The 22,139-nt window shown below is 38.1% G+C and overlaps 2 protein-coding genes across 2 annotated transcripts in view; one reads left to right on the top strand and one right to left on the bottom strand.

Annotated features, from left to right (window-relative positions):
• The first annotated feature begins 2,173 nt into the window (after positions 1–2,173).
• Positions 2,174–5,805, top strand: LOC137273495 (SNARE-associated protein Snapin-like). The gene is made up of 4 exons (XM_067806209.1): positions 2,174–2,339; positions 3,059–3,105; positions 4,101–4,219; positions 4,822–5,805. The coding sequence occupies exons 1-4, from the start codon at positions 2,197–2,199 to the stop codon at positions 4,912–4,914; spliced, it is 402 nt and encodes a 133-aa protein (XP_067662310.1). The 5' UTR covers positions 2,174–2,196; the 3' UTR covers positions 4,915–5,805.
• Positions 5,806–16,324: 10,519 nt separating this feature from the next.
• The window catches only part of LOC137273505 (neural proliferation differentiation and control protein 1-like), a 59,745-nt gene continuing 53,930 nt past the window's right edge, over positions 16,325–22,139 (bottom strand). Inside the window, exons 6-7 of the mRNA XM_067806223.1 lie at positions 18,837–18,936; positions 16,325–17,823 (exon numbers count right to left, since the gene is read on the bottom strand). Of these exons, the coding sequence (XP_067662324.1) occupies positions 17,731–17,823; positions 18,837–18,936 (193 nt within the window). The 3' untranslated portion in view covers positions 16,325–17,730. The remainder of the gene's footprint in view (positions 17,824–18,836; positions 18,937–22,139) is intronic.

Here is a 22,139-nt window from a genome sequence, read left to right as displayed (position 1 = left end):
CCCAGTTGGGTAGATTGATGATCATGCTTTTGATCACTGGATTGTCTGGTCCAGGTTTGATTATTTACAGACCAGTGTCATGTAAATGGAACCAATATACCTTTATTTGAAACCAATGTGTGAAGCCCATATCTGGGGTCATGATATTGTTGGAACATTGCTAAAAGTGGCATAAAAATAAACCCACTCATTTAATTTATCATCTGAATAACATTTCATCACCACAGCTTGCATCCGTCAGGTGAATAATGAGTAAGCTGCAAGTGTCAATAGGTATGTAAAAATATCAGCATGTTATTGACAGATCAGTTCTAAGACTCACTAGGAATCATGTGAGTAATATCTTCTGTTACAATCACTGTCATTGAGATTTTAGCCACAAAATGCTTCAGTTGAGAAAATTGCTGTGTGGCAACAAGTCAGGTAAATGAGCAGGGGTAAGTGATGTTTGGAAGTGGTCAAACATGGGGAACGTGCACTGATCAAGTTGTCGCATGAAAAGGCTTAACACCAGAATCCTCACATAAATGTGATAAAACCTGCGGACAGATGGCCCTTGTTATGTCACTGATGGGACTGCAGAGTTTTAGTAGGACCAGGAGAACCTTGATGTCCCCCATTCTTGTGATGTTGCTCACACCAAAAGAGATCCAGAGTGTCAACTGGATGTAAAACCTTGTACTTAAAAGAACCCGTGAATCCGTTGGTAACTGACCAGATGGTGACCACGTGAATGCATGCAAACACAGAGTTGCAGGTGCAGCAACATGCATTAAACTTGCACTAAGTACTGTGACTGTCAAAGTCCACCCAGATATTAATGGGTACCTTGTAAGGTACCAAACTTGGTGCACCCAGTATCTGCAGGAGTTGTATGGTCCCCAGGGAGTTGAGATCGAAAATGTGATGTGCTGTTGATTTTGACATCTATTACGATTGAGGAGAAAAACCAAAGCACTTTTAGCATGCACATGGGATGGACTACAGCACTGTATAAATTCCTATATGATAATGATGATTGATTACACGATGATTACTGACAGGTGAATGAGTCAGCGAGTCAAGATTTTACATAGTATCAGCATTGTTTCAGTCACAGCAAGACCAAATTTACAAATATGCACAAGTCAATCATGAATACAAAATCACACTCAAAAGTTTCCATACACACTCTAACATTACAATCTTAGACCAGTTAATGGCTGAGTTGACTCAGCATTATATTGCTATTCACTGAAACATTGTCAGTAAAGGATACATGAGAGTATAGTGTCCTGACCTCTGATCAAATATGCACCAAACACAAAGATGTCAAGTGATAAGCTAGCTCTGTTCAAAACAACAATTTGTGACTAACACTGAACAATCCGTTTACTACTACCAGCCTGAGATAAGGTGTCTTGGTTTAAAATGAATCCCACTAACCTATACCGGATGGCACTTAATGCTTGGGTGGTTTGTTGTATGTCATTCTGCCCCTGTGATGTGGATTGATACATATGATATCAACCACTGGATTGTGACATCTACACTCAGTTATTGACAGGACTCAGTGATGAGGGTATGCACATAAGCTGGGGATTATCATTGATGAGGATCTTTAATGAGTTGGTATTATGTGGGGGTATGTAACAGTGTCGGTCATGGTTAATTGATGGAATTAGGAAGTCAGACACAATAACAACACATGTGCTGTGATAAAAGTGTAGATACAAAAGAGTATACATAAGCAGGGGATATCAGTGATTGATGGCTTTAGTTCATGTAGATGGCCTCTTGGTCTTAAGTTTTTGAGGATGGTTTGGGTTGTGTCCCACTGGATACTGTGGTTGGCCTTGCCTTTGATGTGATCTGATAGGTCTGATTTTGAGTGAAGTTTATATGCTGAGGACTGGGGTATTGTTAGACAAGTGTTAAGCAACAAAAACACAATCCTGATATGCCGTAGACATTTTTCAACATTCATAAACTTGTCATAACAGTTTTTTTTTCATTTCTTTTTGGAAGCACATATAAATCGTGTGTTTATTACTTGCTCCAGCACTTTGAACCAAAACTGCCATAACACGTACAGTATTCAAAATGATAGCCAGTTTTATGATTTGAACATGTAAAATCTTATTGAAGGAATGGGAGTCTAGAAATTCCTGAAACAAAGTAATGAATTAGAGTTACGTCCCCTTATACAACATCACAATGGCGGAAGTTCAGTCCCCTATTACTTCACCATCGAGTGACAAACCATTAGATACACGGACGCGGGACGCTATCGCAAACGGACTGGTTGATCTTCTGAAACCTGCAGTTGAGGAGATTGATGAGAGGGTGTCATGTGTCAGGTAAGTGCAGGCACTGAGATATACACGGTATAATGATTGACGTTTGCCCCTCCCACTCTCATCACTGACACAGTGGACGAGAGAGCTGAAGAAAGGGCTGTTGTGAACTGAATTGAAATTTAACAATTAAAAAAATGTTGTACATTAACTATGTGGTCAGTATTTGAAAACAGTATCTTCAGATCGACTTATTATGATAATGGCTGGCCGCCTGACAGACCGTCCCATCCTAACGTCAGTAACGAGATAGGGGTCATGTGCAGACAGTAGGAATCTCCATTTTGAGTTATACGTGGTGTACTAAACATGACAAAGGGACTTACTTAGTCATATTGTGAGAGTAATGCAGTTTACCCTGCACACATTTCTCAAATTCTGTTAACACCACCAGGGATTGGGAAAGAGAACTTTGACAATGGACCTTTTTCAGGATTATTAGCCATTTTCTGTATTTAGAATGAGTCATTGTATCAATAGTAAACTTCAAATTTGTAATTGGCCATTTTTCATTCTAATGTGCAAAATGGCCAATGACCCCTGCCTTTCCCAATCCCTGCACCACATGGATCAAACACACCGGTTGTAACTTTGTCTATTTAGCCAACACTCTATCATAGGACCATTGGTGTTGTAATAGATTAAGTGCTCATTTACCTATACTGTACATACAGTGATGTGTCAGGGATGTGATGGAACTACTACATGTATGTGTGTTGCAGAGATGGTCAAGTGGAACTGAGGCAACAGATAGACTGTCTTGCAGAAGGTCAGTATGGGAACTGGATGACTGCTCCAATACTGGACTACTGATCTTTACTTTTGACTACAGTTAGCTCCACACATGGGATCGATTTCATGTTGTCAACTGTCTTGAGGGCTTACAAGATGATCTAACAAGCCAGCTCTCTACCATAGGACCATGATTATTTACCATGCTTTTAATCTTGGGTTATATTAAACTTTATCAACATAGAATGTTCAGATATATGTCAGATTATACTGAATTATTTTGATAACCATAACTTGCAACTAAGTCTGTGGATCTTAAAAAGGGGGCATTACCTTCAGAATTGTTAAAAGGCATCTATATTGGCAGTATTGGGAAGGGGTCCAAGAGCTAGGCTTAGTTGGGGTAACTAGTTGTCAGCTTATCCCAAAAGACTGAAGGCCCGTGATCATAATGATGGTACACAGTAACCCTTGAAGATCTGCGCTAAAATTGATCTTCAGAACCCATGCTTGTCGTAAGAGGCGACAATAATTGTCATAAGAGGTGACAATGATTGTCATAAGGGGCAAAAATGATTATCATAAGAGGCAACTAATGGGATCAGGTGGCCATGCTCGCTTTCTTGGTTGACACGTGTCATCATGTCCCAAACGTGAATATCTGTGCTTTTGATATCAATCACTGGTTTGTCTGTTCCAGACTTGATTATTTACAGACTGCCATTGTATAGCTGAAACTTTGTAGTGTTATTTGTTAAATAACAATCAAACAAACATGCTACTCTGAAAGTTTATTGTTACCATATCTCTGAATATCCAGGGCTTTTTCAAGTTTGTGTCGTGTATGTATTGCGTAGGTTATTTGTCATATGCTTCTGTTTATATGTAGCTTATTAGACTGGTGACATGGATACATTCCTCTCAGTGCATTTCTGATGCAAATATGACACACTTCATGCATGTTTTGTTCATATGATGTTTTATGTATCTTATCACGATACTGGTTATCCTTGTGATGTTTGTGTTTCAAAGAACTTAGGAAGATAACAGAATGTGAGCAGAATCCAGTTGACCTTGAACCCTATGTGAAGAAACTGAACACCTCTCGGCGCAGAGTGACACTTGTCAACAACATCCTGCAAAATGTCCAGGTACAAGCAATTTATTATTTATTGTGTGTTCAGTTTTGAGGTTTCAGATGGTTTGGGGATTTATAATCACATTACGGAAGGTTAGACATGTGAAGGTCGGGGTTAGACTTGGTCCTCAGTAACCCTTGCTTCTTGTAAGAGGCGACTAATGGGATTGGGTGACTCACTGATACATGTCATCATATCCCAGTTGCCTAGATCTGTGTTCATGCTGTTGACTACTGGATTGTCTGTTCAGACACAATTATTTACAGACTGACTTCATACAGCTGGGATATTGTTGGGATAATCTTAGAATTGGCCATGTAAATTTGTTGTGGGGTTTGAGGCATGTTCAATCCCATTTAGACAAGGAATGACATGATTGCCTTCTGTCTTAACAGAAACAAAACATTTCACTGGAAATACGTTTACCTCATCAGAAAATTGGTCAGAGAGATATTTTTCTATTATTAATGGAATTTTTTATTTTAAATACTCATGGACTTTTCCATGACTTTGCTGTCCTTGTATTGCAGTCGCCTTTAGGGGCAGGTAACTCTATCCTCTGACTTACTTCATACAGATCCTGCTTAGTCTCATATTATATTTTCTGTTTCCAGGAGAGACTCAACAAGTTACACAACAATGTTTCCAAGGAAACAGCTCGGAGAAAGTCCATGCTTGATCCGGTTACTCCTGTGCCACCAAACTGAAATATCTTGTTGTGGCAAAGCGATGTTTGATAATTTATGAACAATGCACAGCTCCAGTTTGTGTAATGGCCCCAGCCATGTCAATTCCAATGTGATTATTGCATTTCTGTTGAGGGAATAAAATCATGAGAGCTGTTAGAAACACATAATTTATGATGGATATTTTTGCATGAAGTGTTGAATGACACTGATATTGTTATTATTTATGAATAGTGAAATATATGTTTTATCTTCATGTGTTCAGTGTGCAGTATTAAACAATTCTGCAGCTTCTAGCTCTTGTGACTTTATTACCACAAAGTGGTTTCTGGACAACTTTTGTAGGTTCATTTTAAAACATAATAGTTAATTCAGTGTTAAGTATTTGGCATCAAATCAGGTTCATTAATGACTGGTTTAAGTCTGTTAAAGTTTAGGAGTGATAATTCCTTCAACTACTGAAAAGAAAATTCTAAATGTTATTATGGTCCTAACTGTTACAGGAAGTGTAAAGTGTTTGATCCTGGTCATGCATATGTGCCTCCCTTTGTCTTTGTTTCCCATTCCAAACTCTGGCTCTATGAAGAAATACAAGACACTTTGCAAGATCAAGAAGAACAGTGGAATCCAATTCCACAATGCATTCCATATTTTGTGTTGGCGATTCTGTATGTTCCCCTGCATAGCACATGCCGAAGGGTCAATTATGCAAGTTAAACTAAGTGGTAACTTGTGTAAGTCTTGTCCTTCATTTAACATCTGACAGATAGGCATATCATGATATGCTGAATAAATTGCAGATGAGTCAGTTTACCAACTGATTTGAAGGTGTAAAATGTATATATGTTTATGAAAATAAATATCACTCAGCATTTGTATAAATTGTGTAAAAATAAATGGATGAAATTCTCAGCAGTTATTGTTTTGTTTGTGATAGCAGACTATATATATGTAACCTCTCTTTCCTTTCCATGAAGATCCGGGTTAGTTTGATCTTCAGTTGTCGTAAGAAGTGACTAACAGTATTGGGTGGTAAGACTTGGTTGACTCATGGTTTCCTATCCCAGTTGGGTAGATCGATGCTTGTGCTGTTTATCACTGGATTGTCTGTTCCTGACTTGATTGTTTACTGACTGCAACCATTTAACTGGAATATTGTGGAGTGTGGCGCTAAATAACAAACAAACAGTATGTGACAAAGAAGGCACAGATAGAAACAAAGTGAAACAGAACTCGTTTCTTTTTCAAGACAGGTACATTTTTAACTTAGGAATTTTAACAGCAGAAATTCTGAAACAAATGATATGCCTTTGCTAAAGGATGATGATGTGATGCTCCCTGTATTATATCAGGATCAGACTATGTACTTTCAGTCACAACTTCCCAGGTGGTAGGGTAGCCGAGTGGTTAGAGTGTTTGGTCATCATGCCAAAGACCCCGATTCTATTCCCTACATGGGTATATCTGGTGTTCCTTGGTGTAATATTGCTTGAATAGTGCTAAAAGGCATAAAACTTAACTCATTCAGTTACAACATCAAGCAGAATTCATCTGTAAGCGACTGTTAATTTTCACTGGCAACATCAGAGCATCATTATGACATCATAACTTGCTCTGTTGATTTCAAATTTTTGGGGGCACTGGGGTAGCCATGTGGTTAAAGCATTCACTAGTCACATTGAAGACCAAGGCTTGATTCCCCATATGGGAATCGAAGCCCATTTCTGGCCCTGTCATGATATTGCTGGAATATTGCTGAAAGTGGTGTGAAACTAAACTCACTCAATTGTCGGAGTCTGATGTAATCAGGTTTATCCCATTGGCACGTTTTGTCAATTAATTGTCCAGTCATGACAGAAAAAATGAAGTTCATCTACAAGATACCCTTTGTAGGTGAACATTAGAAATAGGTCATATACTTGTGTTATCTGTGTACATAATCTGCTCAGACCTGTCAATCCACAATTTTAAAATTAAAAGAAAGTATTCACACTGTGATAGGGGCTAAAGATGAATAATATAAAAGAAGTAAAATGAAATAATAAAATAATAGTGATAGTAGTTGTTTTCTGGTGATTGCCGGTCAAGCTTGTAAGGTTTGTCATTTCTTGGTCAAATCCACCTTTCTTCTGTAAACATTCTTGTGCACAGAAGTAGGAATTTCAGCAATAATATTCATTAATTATGTTGTTAAAGAAGACTCATCTCTCATAATGAACAGTTAGGCATTTTAGAGGTTACAAGTAACAGGAATTACAAGTTGCTATGGACGACCAACTTCTCTGTTTAACAATAGCTTTTTGGCATACTTGAAAACGGTATAAGGAACCTTGCTAGTTTACAATACAGATGTTAATCATACGTAAACATTAGTCTTTCCTTCTCTCATATCTTCTCCCCATAAGGATTTAGGTTAGAAATGATCTTCAGTAACTCATGCCCGTCGTTAGAGGCACCTGGTAGGATTGGGTGGTCAGGCTCACTGACTTGGTTGACACATGTCATCGTATTCATAATACCTTGATCTAAGCTCATGCTGTTGCTCGACGGATTCTGTGGTCAAAACTCAATTATATACACTGGAATGATGCTGAGTGCAACATAAAACTAAACTCCGTCATAATGTCTTCATTGCTGACACACGAATAGAATAGACCTGCAGCAACCCATGCTGGCCATGAAAGGCGACAAAGCTTCTTGTAAGAGGCGACTAACAGGATCCCTGACTTGGTTGACACATGTCATTGGTTCCCAGTTGCGCAGATTGATGCTCAGTCTTTTGATCACTGGATTGTCTGGTCTAGACTATTATTTACAGGCCGGTGCCATACAGCTGAAATATTGCTGAGAACAACCTGAAACTAAACTCACTCACTCATGAAGAACCAGACTCGGTACGGGAACATTTGTCTGTTTTCTTGCAACAGGCGTGACCTGCTCGGGCAAGTGAGGTTCGTTGGTGTGCTTGTTGTTTATGCTACAGTCAGCAATATACCAGGTATTTCATAGCAGTGTGTCAATAACTGATCATGACTCAGGGGCCAGACAGTACTGGTTGTCCACGAGCACATCACACGTGATGACACATGCAGGCTAGTGACAGATAGTTTTGGACCTGAATCCATATGGGAAGACACGCAAGAGGTGCTCTTGATCTGTTCTGATAAAAGATCAATATAGGTAGATGAACATGGGTTTACTAGACCTAATGTGTCCCTGGATCCATACAGGGAGAAATGCAAGAGGTACTCTGGATCTATTCTCAGTAACAGTCATACATGAACATGGGTTTGCTAGACCTATAGTAACCTTGGATCCATATAGGCCAGGAAGACACGCAAGAGGTACTCTGGATCTGTTCTGATTAAGGGTCACTACATGAACGTGGGGCTGCTAGACCTGTTGTGACTATGGATCCATGTAGGGAAAACAAGCGTTAAGTATTGGGGACATGTTCTGATCAAAGATTCCCGACAGGGGGGAGACAGGATTGAGGATCACGTTGTGTCGCACCGTTTTTTTGCCAAGAGGTCAACTTTAAAACAGTTGCACTGACCAGATGCAGTGATTGATCCATGGAAGAGGGCCCTGATCCGGGATAATAGAGATTTTACTGTTATATGGTTATTCCTATCAGGAATGGGCCTATGAAGATCCATGGCCCATATTTTCAAAACTCTCTTAGCACAAAGATAGTCGTAAGTGCCATACCTTACCATTAACATACATACTAATGCCAAGAGAGCTTCGAAAATCTAAACCCAGGTTAGAATTGGTCTTTAGCAATTCATGCTTGTCTTAAGAGGCAACTAACAGGATCAGGTAGCAAACTTGCCAATTTGGTTGATGCATGTTGTTTCCCAGTTGCATAGATTGATGACAATCACTTGATTCCTCCAATCCAGACTTGATTATTTAGAGACTTATGAAATATTGCCAAGTACATTAAACAACAAACGAAACAAAACAAACCTGTCTGAAATATGTACCAATTCTAGCAAGATAACTGTCAGCGTCACTGATTTCATGTATTGCTCACAGTAAACCATGTGTGTTCCAATGAAACCAGTCATGTTAAGTGAGACACATCCAGTCCCAGATACATCTATGTTGAAATGATTCTCTGATACTGACTGGGCTGACTGCAGATGCATGAGGCATCACATGTTCAGCTGAGTGTAGTAGACTGTGAATCTGTCATCTGCAGTTACATACATGAAATCCTACATGAATGCAGTTGTATTGATGTATACCCAAGAACATTATTTAAGGGTCACTTTGGTATGCTGGCAGTCAAACACGAATGTGTACCAATGAGTGTCAAACAGTATGATGGCATGTTTAACAGTTTAGGAACACTCATTTTAACTTCAATTTTAAAAATGTGTGAATTTGCCATTCGTTCACAAGTTTATATACCAAATTATATGACTATATGGAAAACTCAAATTTGGCACGTCCTATGTCCAGGTACCACCCTTTGGAACTCTCTGCCTCTTGATCTGAAACCATACTTTCTCAGTCACATTTTCAAAACAGACTCAAAACATACCACTTTTAATGCTATGATTCGTAAATCCTTGTGTTTTCTTGTACACATGAATTGTGACTTGTCTGTGATTTGAGGATCGCCCTTTTGTGGTGGAAGCCAGTGCTGTAAAAATGCCCTTATTATTGTTGTTGTTATTATCATATTAGACACTGTCAGTTTGGACTAAAAGTGCTTGTCGTTCAGCTTCAGATGAACTTTAGAGATTATCAATTCGGTCTGACATTCATCTGATTTGTAGACACATTACATTAATGTCATAAAAGGTACTTGGAACACTTATACCATGCAAAAGAAGTAGGGGATATTGGATTTACAAGATTGATAAAATGCAGATAATGAAGCCAAGGAGGAAACAGATGATGGAGAGAAATTAAGGGAGAATGTGGCAATTTATTCCATTCCTTAGGAAATGTTAAATGTTTCATCTCTGTGTGTGTGTGTCTCTCTCTCTCTCTCTCTCTCTCTCTCTCTCTCTCTATATATATATATATATATATATATATATATATATATATATACACACACATACATACATATATATATATATATATACACACACATATATATGTGTGTGTGTGTGTGTGTGTGTGTGTGTGTGTGTGTGTGTGTGTGTGTGTGTGTGTGTGATGAAGAGAAATTAAGGGAGAATGTGGCAATTTATTCCATTCCTTAGGAAATGTTAAATCTCTCTCTCTCTCTCTCTCTCTCTCTCTATATATATATATATATATATATATATATATATATATATATATATATATATTGGTGTCCAGCAGCCGTATATATAGAGAGAGAGCCTTTTCGTCAAACACCAGAAGCTGCTGGACACCAATTAATGTATTAATGTTAAAGAAATATGAGGTCTTCTACCGCATGCATAAGGCCAGACCCTTTCTAAACTAATGATCGGTAGAAGAAATCGACTCAGATACAGCGATATACAGTGTATTGAAGACATGATTATTCATTAGGCACACATTTATGACTCACTGGATGTTTTTCTGCAAGATGGTGATGAAAAACGCTACCCAACACACACACCTGAACACAAACTATCGTAACTGAACTGTACTCTTGGAAGTTGAAAATGAAACATTTTCTATCACTTTATCCCTTACTGTCTGTGTGACACTTGATACTGTCTGTGTGACACTTGATAATGACGTTGCTTATGTGATGCTCTTTACAAGTGTAACACGTACAGTGTATCTGGTAGGGCTGCAAGGAATACACTTTGTGGTGAATATGATATCTATCACGGATATTGGGTAACAGATACGAATAATTATTCCCACTATTCCCACTATTCCCACTAATACAGTATTGTAGTTAAGAAATTGATGCACAATACGGAACCCCCATGTTGACTGTTGAGTTGTCGTAGTACTAACTAGTGACCTGACATGACGCTAAAGTTTGGTATGTAATACACTAATAGTCATACACAGTAGTGGTAGTCCACAGTACCATGCTCAGCCATTGCAAACTAACATGACGTGCACTACTGCAGTGCTAGTACATATTCCATTCTTGCATATCTTACTTTAATAAGGGCTCAAGTACCACTTGCTCAAATAAACAAGTGTAAATAATAATTCATATTCGGTTCTAGTGACCACGAATAACGAATTGCATTCATGAAGGGCTACGGTTCGATGAACCGAGTATGTCAATGTATCGTAACATCCCTAGTATCTGGTGTTAAGTGGGGGCTATGTCTTGTGCTACCTCGCATTGCTCCAAGGATGTACTGAAGACTAAGTGAGTGAGTGGTTGATTATTTTTTCCACACTGGGCAATATTCCAGCTATATGACGACAGTCTGTACATCACACTTCAACCAAGTCAGCGAGCCTGACCACCCGATCACCTACCTCTTACGACAAGCTTAGTAGCCTTTTATAGCAAGCATGGGTTGCTAAAGGCCTATTTTAACCCGGGACCTTTACAGGTCATTGAATGCTATGCCCATGGATACACAGTAATTCGGGGCAGTGGTGTAATGTTTAAAGCTTTCGTTCAGCATTCCAAAGAACTATGTTCGATTCCCCATATGGGTACAAAGTGTGAAGCCCATTTCTGGTGTCCTCGCTGTGACATTGCCGGAATATTGAAAAAAGCGGGGTAAATCCTCACTCACTCACTCACTCACTCACTCACTCACTCACTCACTCACTCACTCACTCACTCACTTTGAGGAGGCAAGTCTACATAAGTGGAGAGTCTATGAACGCCGGTCTGTTCTTTATGTCTTTGTTAAGAATGTACGTTTTTTCTATGACTTGTGCAAGTCTAGGTGCTACCTTGTAAGTGTAGATGATGCAGTTAGCACCTAGCATAATACTGAGTCAGTGCCACTGTGTTCAGAACTTCAGACATCAAGTGATTGGTAAGTTGGAGCACTAGGGTGAAAGTGGAAGATTGAACACAGTCTGCAGATCAATGACAAGTGTTAAGTACGTCACTGGGTTCAACTGAACAGCTCTAGCCCTGTGAAATGCCACTAACTTAATTTAGTCAATTACTATGGTGAAATTCTATGTGACTGCTGATGGACACTGCTTAAATGTATTCGCTGACTTACAGACATCTCAGTAGTTTGGGACGGACTTGTGAACTGTTGTGATAACTCTGCCATTGCAGATGCCTTTCACAGAGGGAGAGAGACTTATGGTTATGGAGGCACTATGTTTGTTGTCCGCTTGATGGCAAGTGTGTAAGATGGGTGTAAAAGTGGGTTAATTTTGGCCAAGTGTGTAAGATGGGTGTAAGTATGAGTTAATTTTGGCCAAGTGTGTAAGATGGGTGTAAGTATGAGTTAATTTTGACCAAGTGTGTAAGATGGGTGTAAGTATGAGTTAATTATGGCCAAGTGTGTAAGATGGGTGTAAGTATGAGTTAATTATGGCCAAGTGTGTAAGATGGGTGTAAGTATGAGTTAATTTTGACCAAGCGTGTAAGATGGGTGTAAGTATGAGTTAATTTTGGCCAAGTGTGTAAAATGGGTGTAAGTATGAGTTAATTTTGACCAAGTGTGTAAGATGGGTGTAAGTATGAGTTAATTTTGGCCAAGTGTGTAAGATGGGTGTAAGTATGAGTTAATTTTGACCAAGTGTGTAAGATGGGTGTAAGTATGAGTTAATTTTGGCCAAGTGTGTAAGATGGGTGTAAGTATGAGTTAATTTTGACCAAGCGTGTAAGATGGGTGTAAGTATGAGTTAATTTTGACCAAGCGTGTAAGATGGGTGTAAGTATGAGTTAATTTTGACCAAGTGTGTAAGATGGGTGTAAGTATGAGTTAATTTTGACCAAGTGTGTAAGATGGGTGTAAGTATGAGTTAATTATGGCCAAGTGTGTAAGATGGGTGTAAGTATGAGTTAATTTTGACCACGTGTGTAAGATGAGTGTAAGTATGAGTTAATTTTGACCAAGTGTGTAAGATGGGTGTAAGTATGAGTTAATTTTGGCCTTGGTTATGGGTATGTAGCTGTTGGGACATACATCGAATAGTAGAGCTATATATGAATGTGGAGCTATTCTGATCCCAAAATTGGTGGTTATATTGCAAACACTGCATATTAGTGTATATAAGCCGATCTCATAGATAAGCCAACTCTCTAACTTGATCCTTAAAATTAGCACCGAAATGGTACGTTTCGTAGATAAGTTGCCAATGGGGTCCTAATCACAGCCAACCCCACAAGTAAGCTGGAAGTTACCAATAATTATAAATTCTGTCTGCATTAACAAAATCAAATTGCGTCTACTCAAGCATACTCACTTAAGTGTAGTTGACTGAGAATGAATACTATGTATTTTGTTTCACTTCATGTCACATTTATGTGCAACTGCAAACCCATGGACCCAATGGTTGTTGACTGTGGACCCAATGGTTGTTGACTTGTATGACGATGTATGTGTTAATGCTGACCCAATGGTTGTTGACTTGTATAACGATGTATGTGTTAATGATGACCCAATGGTTGTTGACTTGTATGACGATGTATGTGTTAATGCTGACCCAATGGTTGTTGACTTGTATGACAATGTATGGCCTAATGCTGACCCAATGGTTGTTGACTTGTATGACGATGTATGTGTTAATGCTGACCCAATGGTTGTGGACTTGTATGACAATCAATATATGTGTTAATGCTGACCCAATGGTTGTGGACTTGTATAACGATGTATGTGTTAATGCTGACCCAATGGTTGTTGACTTGTATAACGATGTATGTCCTAATGCTGACCCAGTGGTTGTTGACTTGTATAACGATGTATGTGTTAATGCTGACCCAATGGTTGTGGACTTGTATAACAATGTATGTGTTAATGCCGACCCAGTGGTTGTTGACTTGTATGACAATGTATGTCCTAATGCTGACCCAATGGTTGTGGACTGGTATGACAATGTGTGTTGTAATGCTGATCCAATGGTTGTGGACTTGTATGACAATGTATGCGTAAACGCTAAACCTGATGGTTGTCGACTTCATGACATTGCATGCATTAAGGCTGACCCAATGGTCACTGGATCATTCAGGTTATTGTGGTCTTGTTATGACCTCTGAAATTCTGAGTATTATTAACATCATCTGCCAATATCTGTTCACAGTGCGTAGTTGACAAAGCATCTGCCTCAGCATCATCAAACCAAAAGACATTAAAAGAACTTACTTCTTGGTATTAGGGTATAAAGCTAGAACTAGTCAGCTCTGAATCAGAAAACTGTATCTGGATAAGGTGTCAATGCGAAACTGCAGCATGGAATCTCAGTAGTTTTTTAGACTACTGCACAAACTGCAGACATCTTGAAAGCAACGTAGGGATCCACTTTGATCTTGTACTAACATGTAAAAACTAAAAAAGACTTTGGAAATTTCAGCAAATGATCACAGCAGGGTGCCAGATGGTGATCTTTTGTTACTTTTTTCCCAGCTCCTTACATTTCGGGTTTTCTTTGCAGTGACAATCGTGGTAGATGGGTGACACCGGACTAAAATAGGCACGAATAATGGTCACTACTTGGATTGGGTTCCCTTGTTCTGTGATTTACTTGTTTGTGTGTCAATATGGTGTGGATCCTTGCTCATAATATCAGTCACTGGGTTGAGTGAAAAGTGATGAGAACAAAAATATCATGAAGGCCATCCTGGTTGAGACATTCTATTACAACATCCTGTGATGCCACAGACTTCAGTTCTGCTGCACAACAAACCACGTTTCATACATGTGGTCTCACCTTAGGCAAGTCTGTTTGTTCAGAATTGCCTCTGTTCATGCAGAAAATGGGTACTAGGTGAAATAAAATGTGAGACTATTAACCTTCTAGTGCTTAGATGCAGCTGGGGTTATCTGGGATCATAATATTGAGATTACGCACTTTGAGTAGGATATCTTGCCCGGAAAATGAATGTTATACATATTCTCATTATTATCAAATCCCCTCATATCAAACAAAAACACATTTTTTCTCAACAAGTTTTATTCCATATTGCTGACAAAGAAGAGAGAAATGCAAAGAAACAGTGGTGACCATCAACATTTTAACAGGCCCACTCCCTCCTGGGAGTCTTTCTCTATCACGGCTTTCACAAGCCTAAAATCACACACTTTACACTTTATAACTTCAACAAATGTACAGGATTGCGGTGTATCCATCAGCAAAACAACCCAAGTTACTAGCTTGCTTCATCCTTAAGCATTTTGCTGTAAATACCCACAAGGACTTTGTGACCTTCACTGATCTGCAGGACTATCAGTATTGTGAATGTTGCTAACACAGCAAATTGTCTCTTTACCAGGATGGAATGACCAAAAATGGTGACAATTAGAGATTATGTGAATCATCTAAAAGTGCCATTACAACAGAAATAATAATTAATCTGTTACATTACACGGCACCATTTTTTAAAACAAAAGTTGAGATTTCCAAACAAGTCATTCCATATGGGTATGCTTAACGGAACAGATTAACAGTTTGTATTCATCTGCAGACCCAAATATACAGTTTCTTGTGATGGCAATATGAAACAAAGCTTTATACAGACTACTAACACAATGTTGCTGTGACACATGCGCCACAACGGTAACTATGACAACCAATAAATAAACCTCATCTCCACAATCATGTACTGACGAAATATCAGAGATCAATGTTAAGAGCAATCAACTACCTGATCAACGATTTCAGTTTATTGCACTGCTTTGGAAAAGATGTCTACAGAAACAAGAATTTAGGAATTAAGGCTTTTTTTTTTAACAATTTAACACATGATATTAATTAACTTTCCTCTTCACCCAGGGGGAAAGGCAGACAAAATGACCATCACCTTTTGATAGAGTGGAAAAAAGGATTTTTACAATAAAGCATGGGTCACAGCCATGTCTTTCTCAATGGCTAATGTGAGCGTTATTTTTTTTTTGAAGTTATTCAGGTATTAAAATGGGAAAGTTTTAGAAAAATATAAATAATTCCCAAGCACAATACTTAACAAAGAATTCGTAAAATGAACCAGAGATTCTATCTAGTCAGCTTGAAAAAGTTCTGACAGTATTTCAGACTGTATATATGGAATGTTGCACAGATGTTGAGTAAAAAGAAAAGATATTGCAATAAAACTAAAACGATAAAAGAGGAAATAAATAAAAGAGCTGAGTCAGCAAAAATGTCATGTAAATGACACTCTGGATAGAAAAACCAGAATTATATTTCATTGAAAAAATATATTTATGGATAAAATCACATATTAACATACTGAAATGGCCTAATAGTTTCAATAATTTTCCACTAAAAATATGTCAATGATTTAAAATGCTTAACAATGGAATGTCATTATCGGTCGGATATTCACAGTTGCCATGTGAATATGTTGTCATTTTATTTCTATTTTTGCATTGAAGTTGACATGAATATCTGTGAACAACTCAGTACGAAGAGAAAAAGATACACTTATTGACAATGCAGCAACAATGATTGTAGTGTATGACAAACGATGCCAGATATAGGTAAGAGCAGCCATTACTATTACAAGAACCATGGTATATTGAGGGAAGGCCACAGACCAGAGCTTGCTGTACATGACTAGGAAAGACTTGACTAGGAAGTACAGCCACAGTGTGATGATCAACTTAACATCCTGCATCTACACTCCTCAAAATCAGTTAAGGATCGACGCTTTCTTTCATCACCATTTCACAACCATTACATATAGAACTAGGTCCTTAAAATTCTATTTTAAAGAATCACCTTTTCTGTGATAGTTGTATTTACGTTTTTCAAATGTAACTGAAATTCAAAGCCAGTGTAGGAGGTTAGGTTGACGAAAACTCTGGCCATGGTTTCCCTCTGTCGACTGAATATCCCTCAACCCAAGCTGGTGCCAATATGTTACAAGTCTAGTTTTGATTGTATTAAACCAAATCGAACTTTTCTGCATAGTAAATTTGGGCAAAAAAAAATTGGGTATACAGAAGGTTTTCGGTACCAGAATTCCCCCCCCAAAAGCATATGAACATAATTCGATGTCGGAACCATTATTTTTTCTTTCTCTTTCTCTCCACGTTTTTGTTTCATGCCAGAGATATGCAGATTTGCTATGCAGAGAAGAAGTACCAACCCATGTCCAAGTTATACGATGCTGAGCCTACAACCCATAGGGCGACATCATCCCAGATCCCACAAACACTATACTTAGCAGTTAATTACTAAACAAGATGGACAGATCACAACCAAACACAATATACATGTACAGAATCTTGCAGCTGTGTACAAGGGGAACACAATTTTAACACCATGTTTTATACCAATTTATTACCTCAGCCACAACACACTAATTCAGAAAGATTTCATTATTTCTTGTATTTCCATGCAAAACTGATGTTGATAGAAGGTAATGAGACATGTAGCACTGATAATGCTAGAAGGATTATCACATCCGATCTGATAGTACAGGAAGAAGGGACAAAACTATATTCAGGACAGCACAAAGATTATCAAGCAGTGTTGTCATGGCAACCATTACTAAATGCTGAATCAGTCCTCCAGTGTTCAAATGAAAACATTGCACCTTCCTAAGATCAGGTTGCGTATGTTGTAGTACACATCAGAATTCAGAAAAATGGAGCCTGTGGAAAGATTTCTGTTTTGATGGCATCACAAATCTGTTGGTAAAACATGAAGACTTTACTCTTGCTGTTGAGCAGTTGACTTGGCAGAAGATGACATCACAAGGGTAACATCATGGTTGCCATGACAAAAGTGCACTTGCTAAGACAAAGTGGTCTAGTTTTCCCCATCCTTTTCTGCGTCACCAGCACTGGGCGTGACCGGCGTCTCGTCGCTGAACAAGGGGTTCTTAACTTCCATCTCCCCTGTCTGAATGAAAGAATAGCCAAAGTCAACATCACAAAACTATTCCTTCTTATTTGAAATGTCCATAATAGTTAAAAATCTTCATGTCAAATGTAATTACGTTTCTAGGTTTGTCAGCACCATGTCCATATTCCTGGTTGACAGGAAAGGGGCATACATAGGAGATACACAGTTTTGATGTACAGTCAGTTTGACTCAAAAGCAGACCTTTGAATTGCAAACAAACTTAAAGCCTAAGAAACATATACTACTCAATGAAACGGTGATCCTAATCAAAACATCATAGGCTTTTGCAGAATTTATGACCTAAAATTAAGAAAGTTATTTAACAAACAATCATTAAAATATTGACACAGTTCACTATTGGTTATGAGGGGTGGGGGTGGGGGAGAGTGATAAGAAAGGGACAGTCAACAGAGTTGGTCTGATGTTTTGATTGTGATCAGATTTTCATTGAGTACTTTACGTTTATTAGGTTTCGAGTATTTGGGTTTGCTTTTGAGCCAAATGGACTGTAAAGCATTAGGCTTGAAGCAGGGATGGCGAAAGGTGAAAGTGATTTCAGGTGAAAATCAGTTGGGGGTCTGGGTGCCACAGGACGCGCCAAGATCAACTGATTTGTCTATAAGTCTGCGGATTTCCATGGATTTGCAGAAAATGACCATCCCTGTTAAAAAGTCCATTAAATCCATCTTCCTGGATCACTCACTATTTAGGATTTAGTTGTTACCATCTAAAACTGTGCTGACCATGTGCTGATAAGTTATTACTAAAAATCCTATGGCGATATTTCAGAACATCTGTCACGCATCTATTCAAAGCAGTGTTCCATTTTGTTAGAACATTCTTGCTTTACGGATACGGAAAGTGCAATATGTATGCAATATGTATGACTTCACCACTGAATGTAGAACATGCTCATTTTGATGATTTTGACTCATGGCAGTCATTTCCTTGTTGGGCAGTACAGTACATCTACTTGAAGATTTATGGTACAAATTTTAAGTGATACCTACCGGCGCGAGTCCAGGGCACTCATACACTGTGTAATCCCCCTCCTCATTCTCCTCCTCTGACTCCTCATCTGAAGCATCATGCTTCATTTCACCATTGGCTCTGAAGAGAAGGATACACGTGATAAGACACACAACAAAATAGTGAAACGCAGCAACAAAAATGTACATATGAAAACATCTTGTTAATATGCAATTCAAAAATGCAGTGTAAACATTCATTCATGGTTCTCATCATCGATCAGTATCAAACAAGTGATTAACATCATGAACAACAAACTGGAACATAAAGACCACCTGACAACAATTTTCATATTTACAGTGCTCTCAGATATATTCCTGCTGGGAATTGGTTAAAATCTCTAAAACTGATTCATTCATTACAACCAATCAATCATCGTGAGCAATTGGTTAGCGTCACTTAACAAATTTTCCTCTTATGTTTGTTAATGCGCAAAACATACTTCTAAAAAAAAAGTAAGGAATCTTCAGTTGTTTTCTCTTCCGATCAAAAATATTTAGGAGATTTATCGGAGTCAATCAATGTTGATATGATATTATTGAATGTTTTGAGAGTGCATCATCATTTGCACTTCCTTACAACCATAGCTATTTAGAATGTAGTTGCTTTTGAAAGATGATTGGTGTATGGCATGTAATTTGCATTTATATGATTTTCATTTTACTAACAAATGTGTGATGGAAGATGAGTGTCAAAATTAATGTTCTAAGTGATTTCTCGACCTTCTTGAAAAAACGTCAAAATCAAGAATGGGAGTCCATGCACACGTCCTTGTACACGTGCATATCATGCCCTGTGTTAAGGGGTGGTAATAGAGGGAAATGGTGATGTGTTCATAGGATGTCTGTCCTTGAAATGTTTGTTTACTTTTACACTTCCTATCTAAATTGAAAGTTCATAATCCCCTACAAAAAGAAAAACATGTAGCTTTGCATTTTTTTTCAAAATCGGCAAAATGCATTTGCAAATTTCATATTTAAAGGATGAGTAGTATCTTAGGAACATATTTTTCTGTTAAGATAAATTCAATCATAATAAATTCAATACTTGGAATGAGCTTGTAGTGGTTTTTGAAAAGTAAATTTGATGACAAACAAAACCAACCATGCTGTTAATGAAAACAAATGTACCAACATTGTTCACAAGATAAACCCATGCACTGTTAGTCCAGTTAATTAACACATGATTATGTAAGATCTGAAACCTGGGACATAAGATATGTAAAGCAGATAACACATGACTAACAGTGTGAAATAATATACTGTTGATCAAGCTGACACTCTCACATCAAAGGTATCCACTATTCCCACTGCAATCTGGATCTACACCACAGGGCATAGAAACAAGGTCAGTATATTACATCATCAGAGCCAAGAGGCACATTTGCAGGCACATTACTTGAAGCCTTGTTATCTGGGAGATACAGTTAAGTTGCATAAGGCCAACCTATGAGTGACACAATGAATATGGCCAACCTACGTGTTACCATGGCTACAGTGAAGTTGCATGACAAATGTGTGTTTTACAGTAAGGTTGAATGTGTCTTTTACTGTGCTAACATATTCGGTTATTTTCTCATTTTATATTACATGTTGTCGCTTATAGGTTTATCTACCATTCAAAACACATACAAATATATAATCATCGATATGGACATGGTTTTATTACCTAAATAAATAATGACATACAGACTTAGAAGTGACCCTACAACAGGCCTTGAACAACATGCCACTAATGGATATTATCTGTTAATGTAGTTCTTCTTTCCACTTCTGGCAGCTGTTAACATGAATTATTTACCCCAATGAATCTATTTGTGAAACATCACTTAGCAGTCCCTGTTACTGATGTCTTCTCACTGCATTCTGATCATGTTATATCCCATTACTATTTCTAATGGAAATGACATACATTTGCATCTTCCAAATGAATTCTGCAAAATGAAAACCCACTACAAATTCACGGTTGAATACTCCCAACAAACAGTGTTAAAAATGTGAGAACCAATCAGGCTCATTGACAAAACTGAATACAACTCCCCCTCCTATGTAAGCTTTTTCTTGTGACACTGACCATTAGTTTCTGTGGCCAAGAACTGCTTCTTTATGCGCAGCCTCAGACATGAGAACAGCAAGCACAAAATCACTGAAAATTTAACTGGGGTTGATGGGGGGTCTTCTAATAAAGATAAACATTGATCTAATAAATGTACAAAATGAAACCAAAATCCCAGACAATTCTATGCCTGAGTCTTCATATAAATTACATGCTGCTCTGCTAAGACAGATGATAATGAAACACAAACTGACTCAGTCCAGAAAGAAAGTAATAACCATTGTAAAAGAGCAAAAGACAACTAAAAGATGCAGACTGATTGCTGAAGGTTTGTTGAGATTGAGTTTATTAATAAATATTACACCCCTTTTAACGATATTACTGGCAGGGAAGACCACAAATGGGCTTCACACACTTTACCACATGGGGAGTTGAATCTAGACCATTGAACTACTAGGTTACACCACCAAACCAGTAAATGGAGATGTTGCATGTTGCTAGTCTAACCGATAAGTATATTGTCATAATGGAGAGTCATTTTATATGTTGACTATGGTATTCCTGAGTAACATATGTTATATTTGAGATTACACTTTTTCAGTAAAGTACAGATTCTGGTACTTCATCAATGGTCATCTGAGTCTACTCGCTTTAATACTGTTAACAGATGCCCACATGCAAAATTGAAATTCCCCAGCCTAAGTCAGCAATTCATTATAGGCTTATGTTATAATGAACCACCTGCTCGGTTTCCACCTTGTTCATGTAACAGCCCTTGCAGTCCTTGCATTATTTAACATGCCCATGACTGGGACAGTTATATCATAAACAACTCTGACTTAACAAAATATATAGACTGGTTTATAATCTGGTTTGAACAGTCCAAAGCACCTTATCCACTTAACACATCTGATGGTTACATCAGTCCAGTGGACAATGGCCTATATTTGAGTCAGGGGTGCAACATTTACACGTAACCTCTAGTCTACCCCAACACACCTCTGTAACCATTTTGAGATACTTTGGACTTGATACTCAGTACCTGTTACTTGGGACCTGTTTTCATGTAACAGGTCCTTCAACACAAACACTGGACACAAAGTACCTGTTTTCAGCCAAATACTTGACTCCAACAACATCAAACTAACTGGACTAATTAGTCAGCTATAACAAACAGCACGGGACACTAAGGACCTGGGTGTCACTGTAAAAATAACATTAGTGCTAAA

The sequence above is a fragment of the Haliotis asinina genome, chromosome 2, assembly GCF_037392515.1.
Source record: "Haliotis asinina isolate JCU_RB_2024 chromosome 2, JCU_Hal_asi_v2, whole genome shotgun sequence".
NCBI classification, from domain to species: Eukaryota; Metazoa; Mollusca; class Gastropoda; order Lepetellida; family Haliotidae; genus Haliotis; species Haliotis asinina.
This window is presented reverse-complemented; position numbering and strand designations above follow the sequence as displayed.

Excerpts from the sequence above, each read along its gene's own strand:
- LOC137273495 (XM_067806209.1), top strand. The coding sequence starts at position 2,197 with ATGGCGGAAGTTCAGTCCCCTATTACTTCACCATCGAGTGACAAACCA. Across the intron at positions 3,106-4,100 it reads GATAGACTGTCTTGCAGAAG|AACTTAGGAAGATAACAGAA; the intron begins GTCAGTATGGGA and ends TGTGTTTCAAAG. Across the intron at positions 4,220-4,821 it reads ACATCCTGCAAAATGTCCAG|GAGAGACTCAACAAGTTACA; the intron begins GTACAAGCAATT and ends TTCTGTTTCCAG.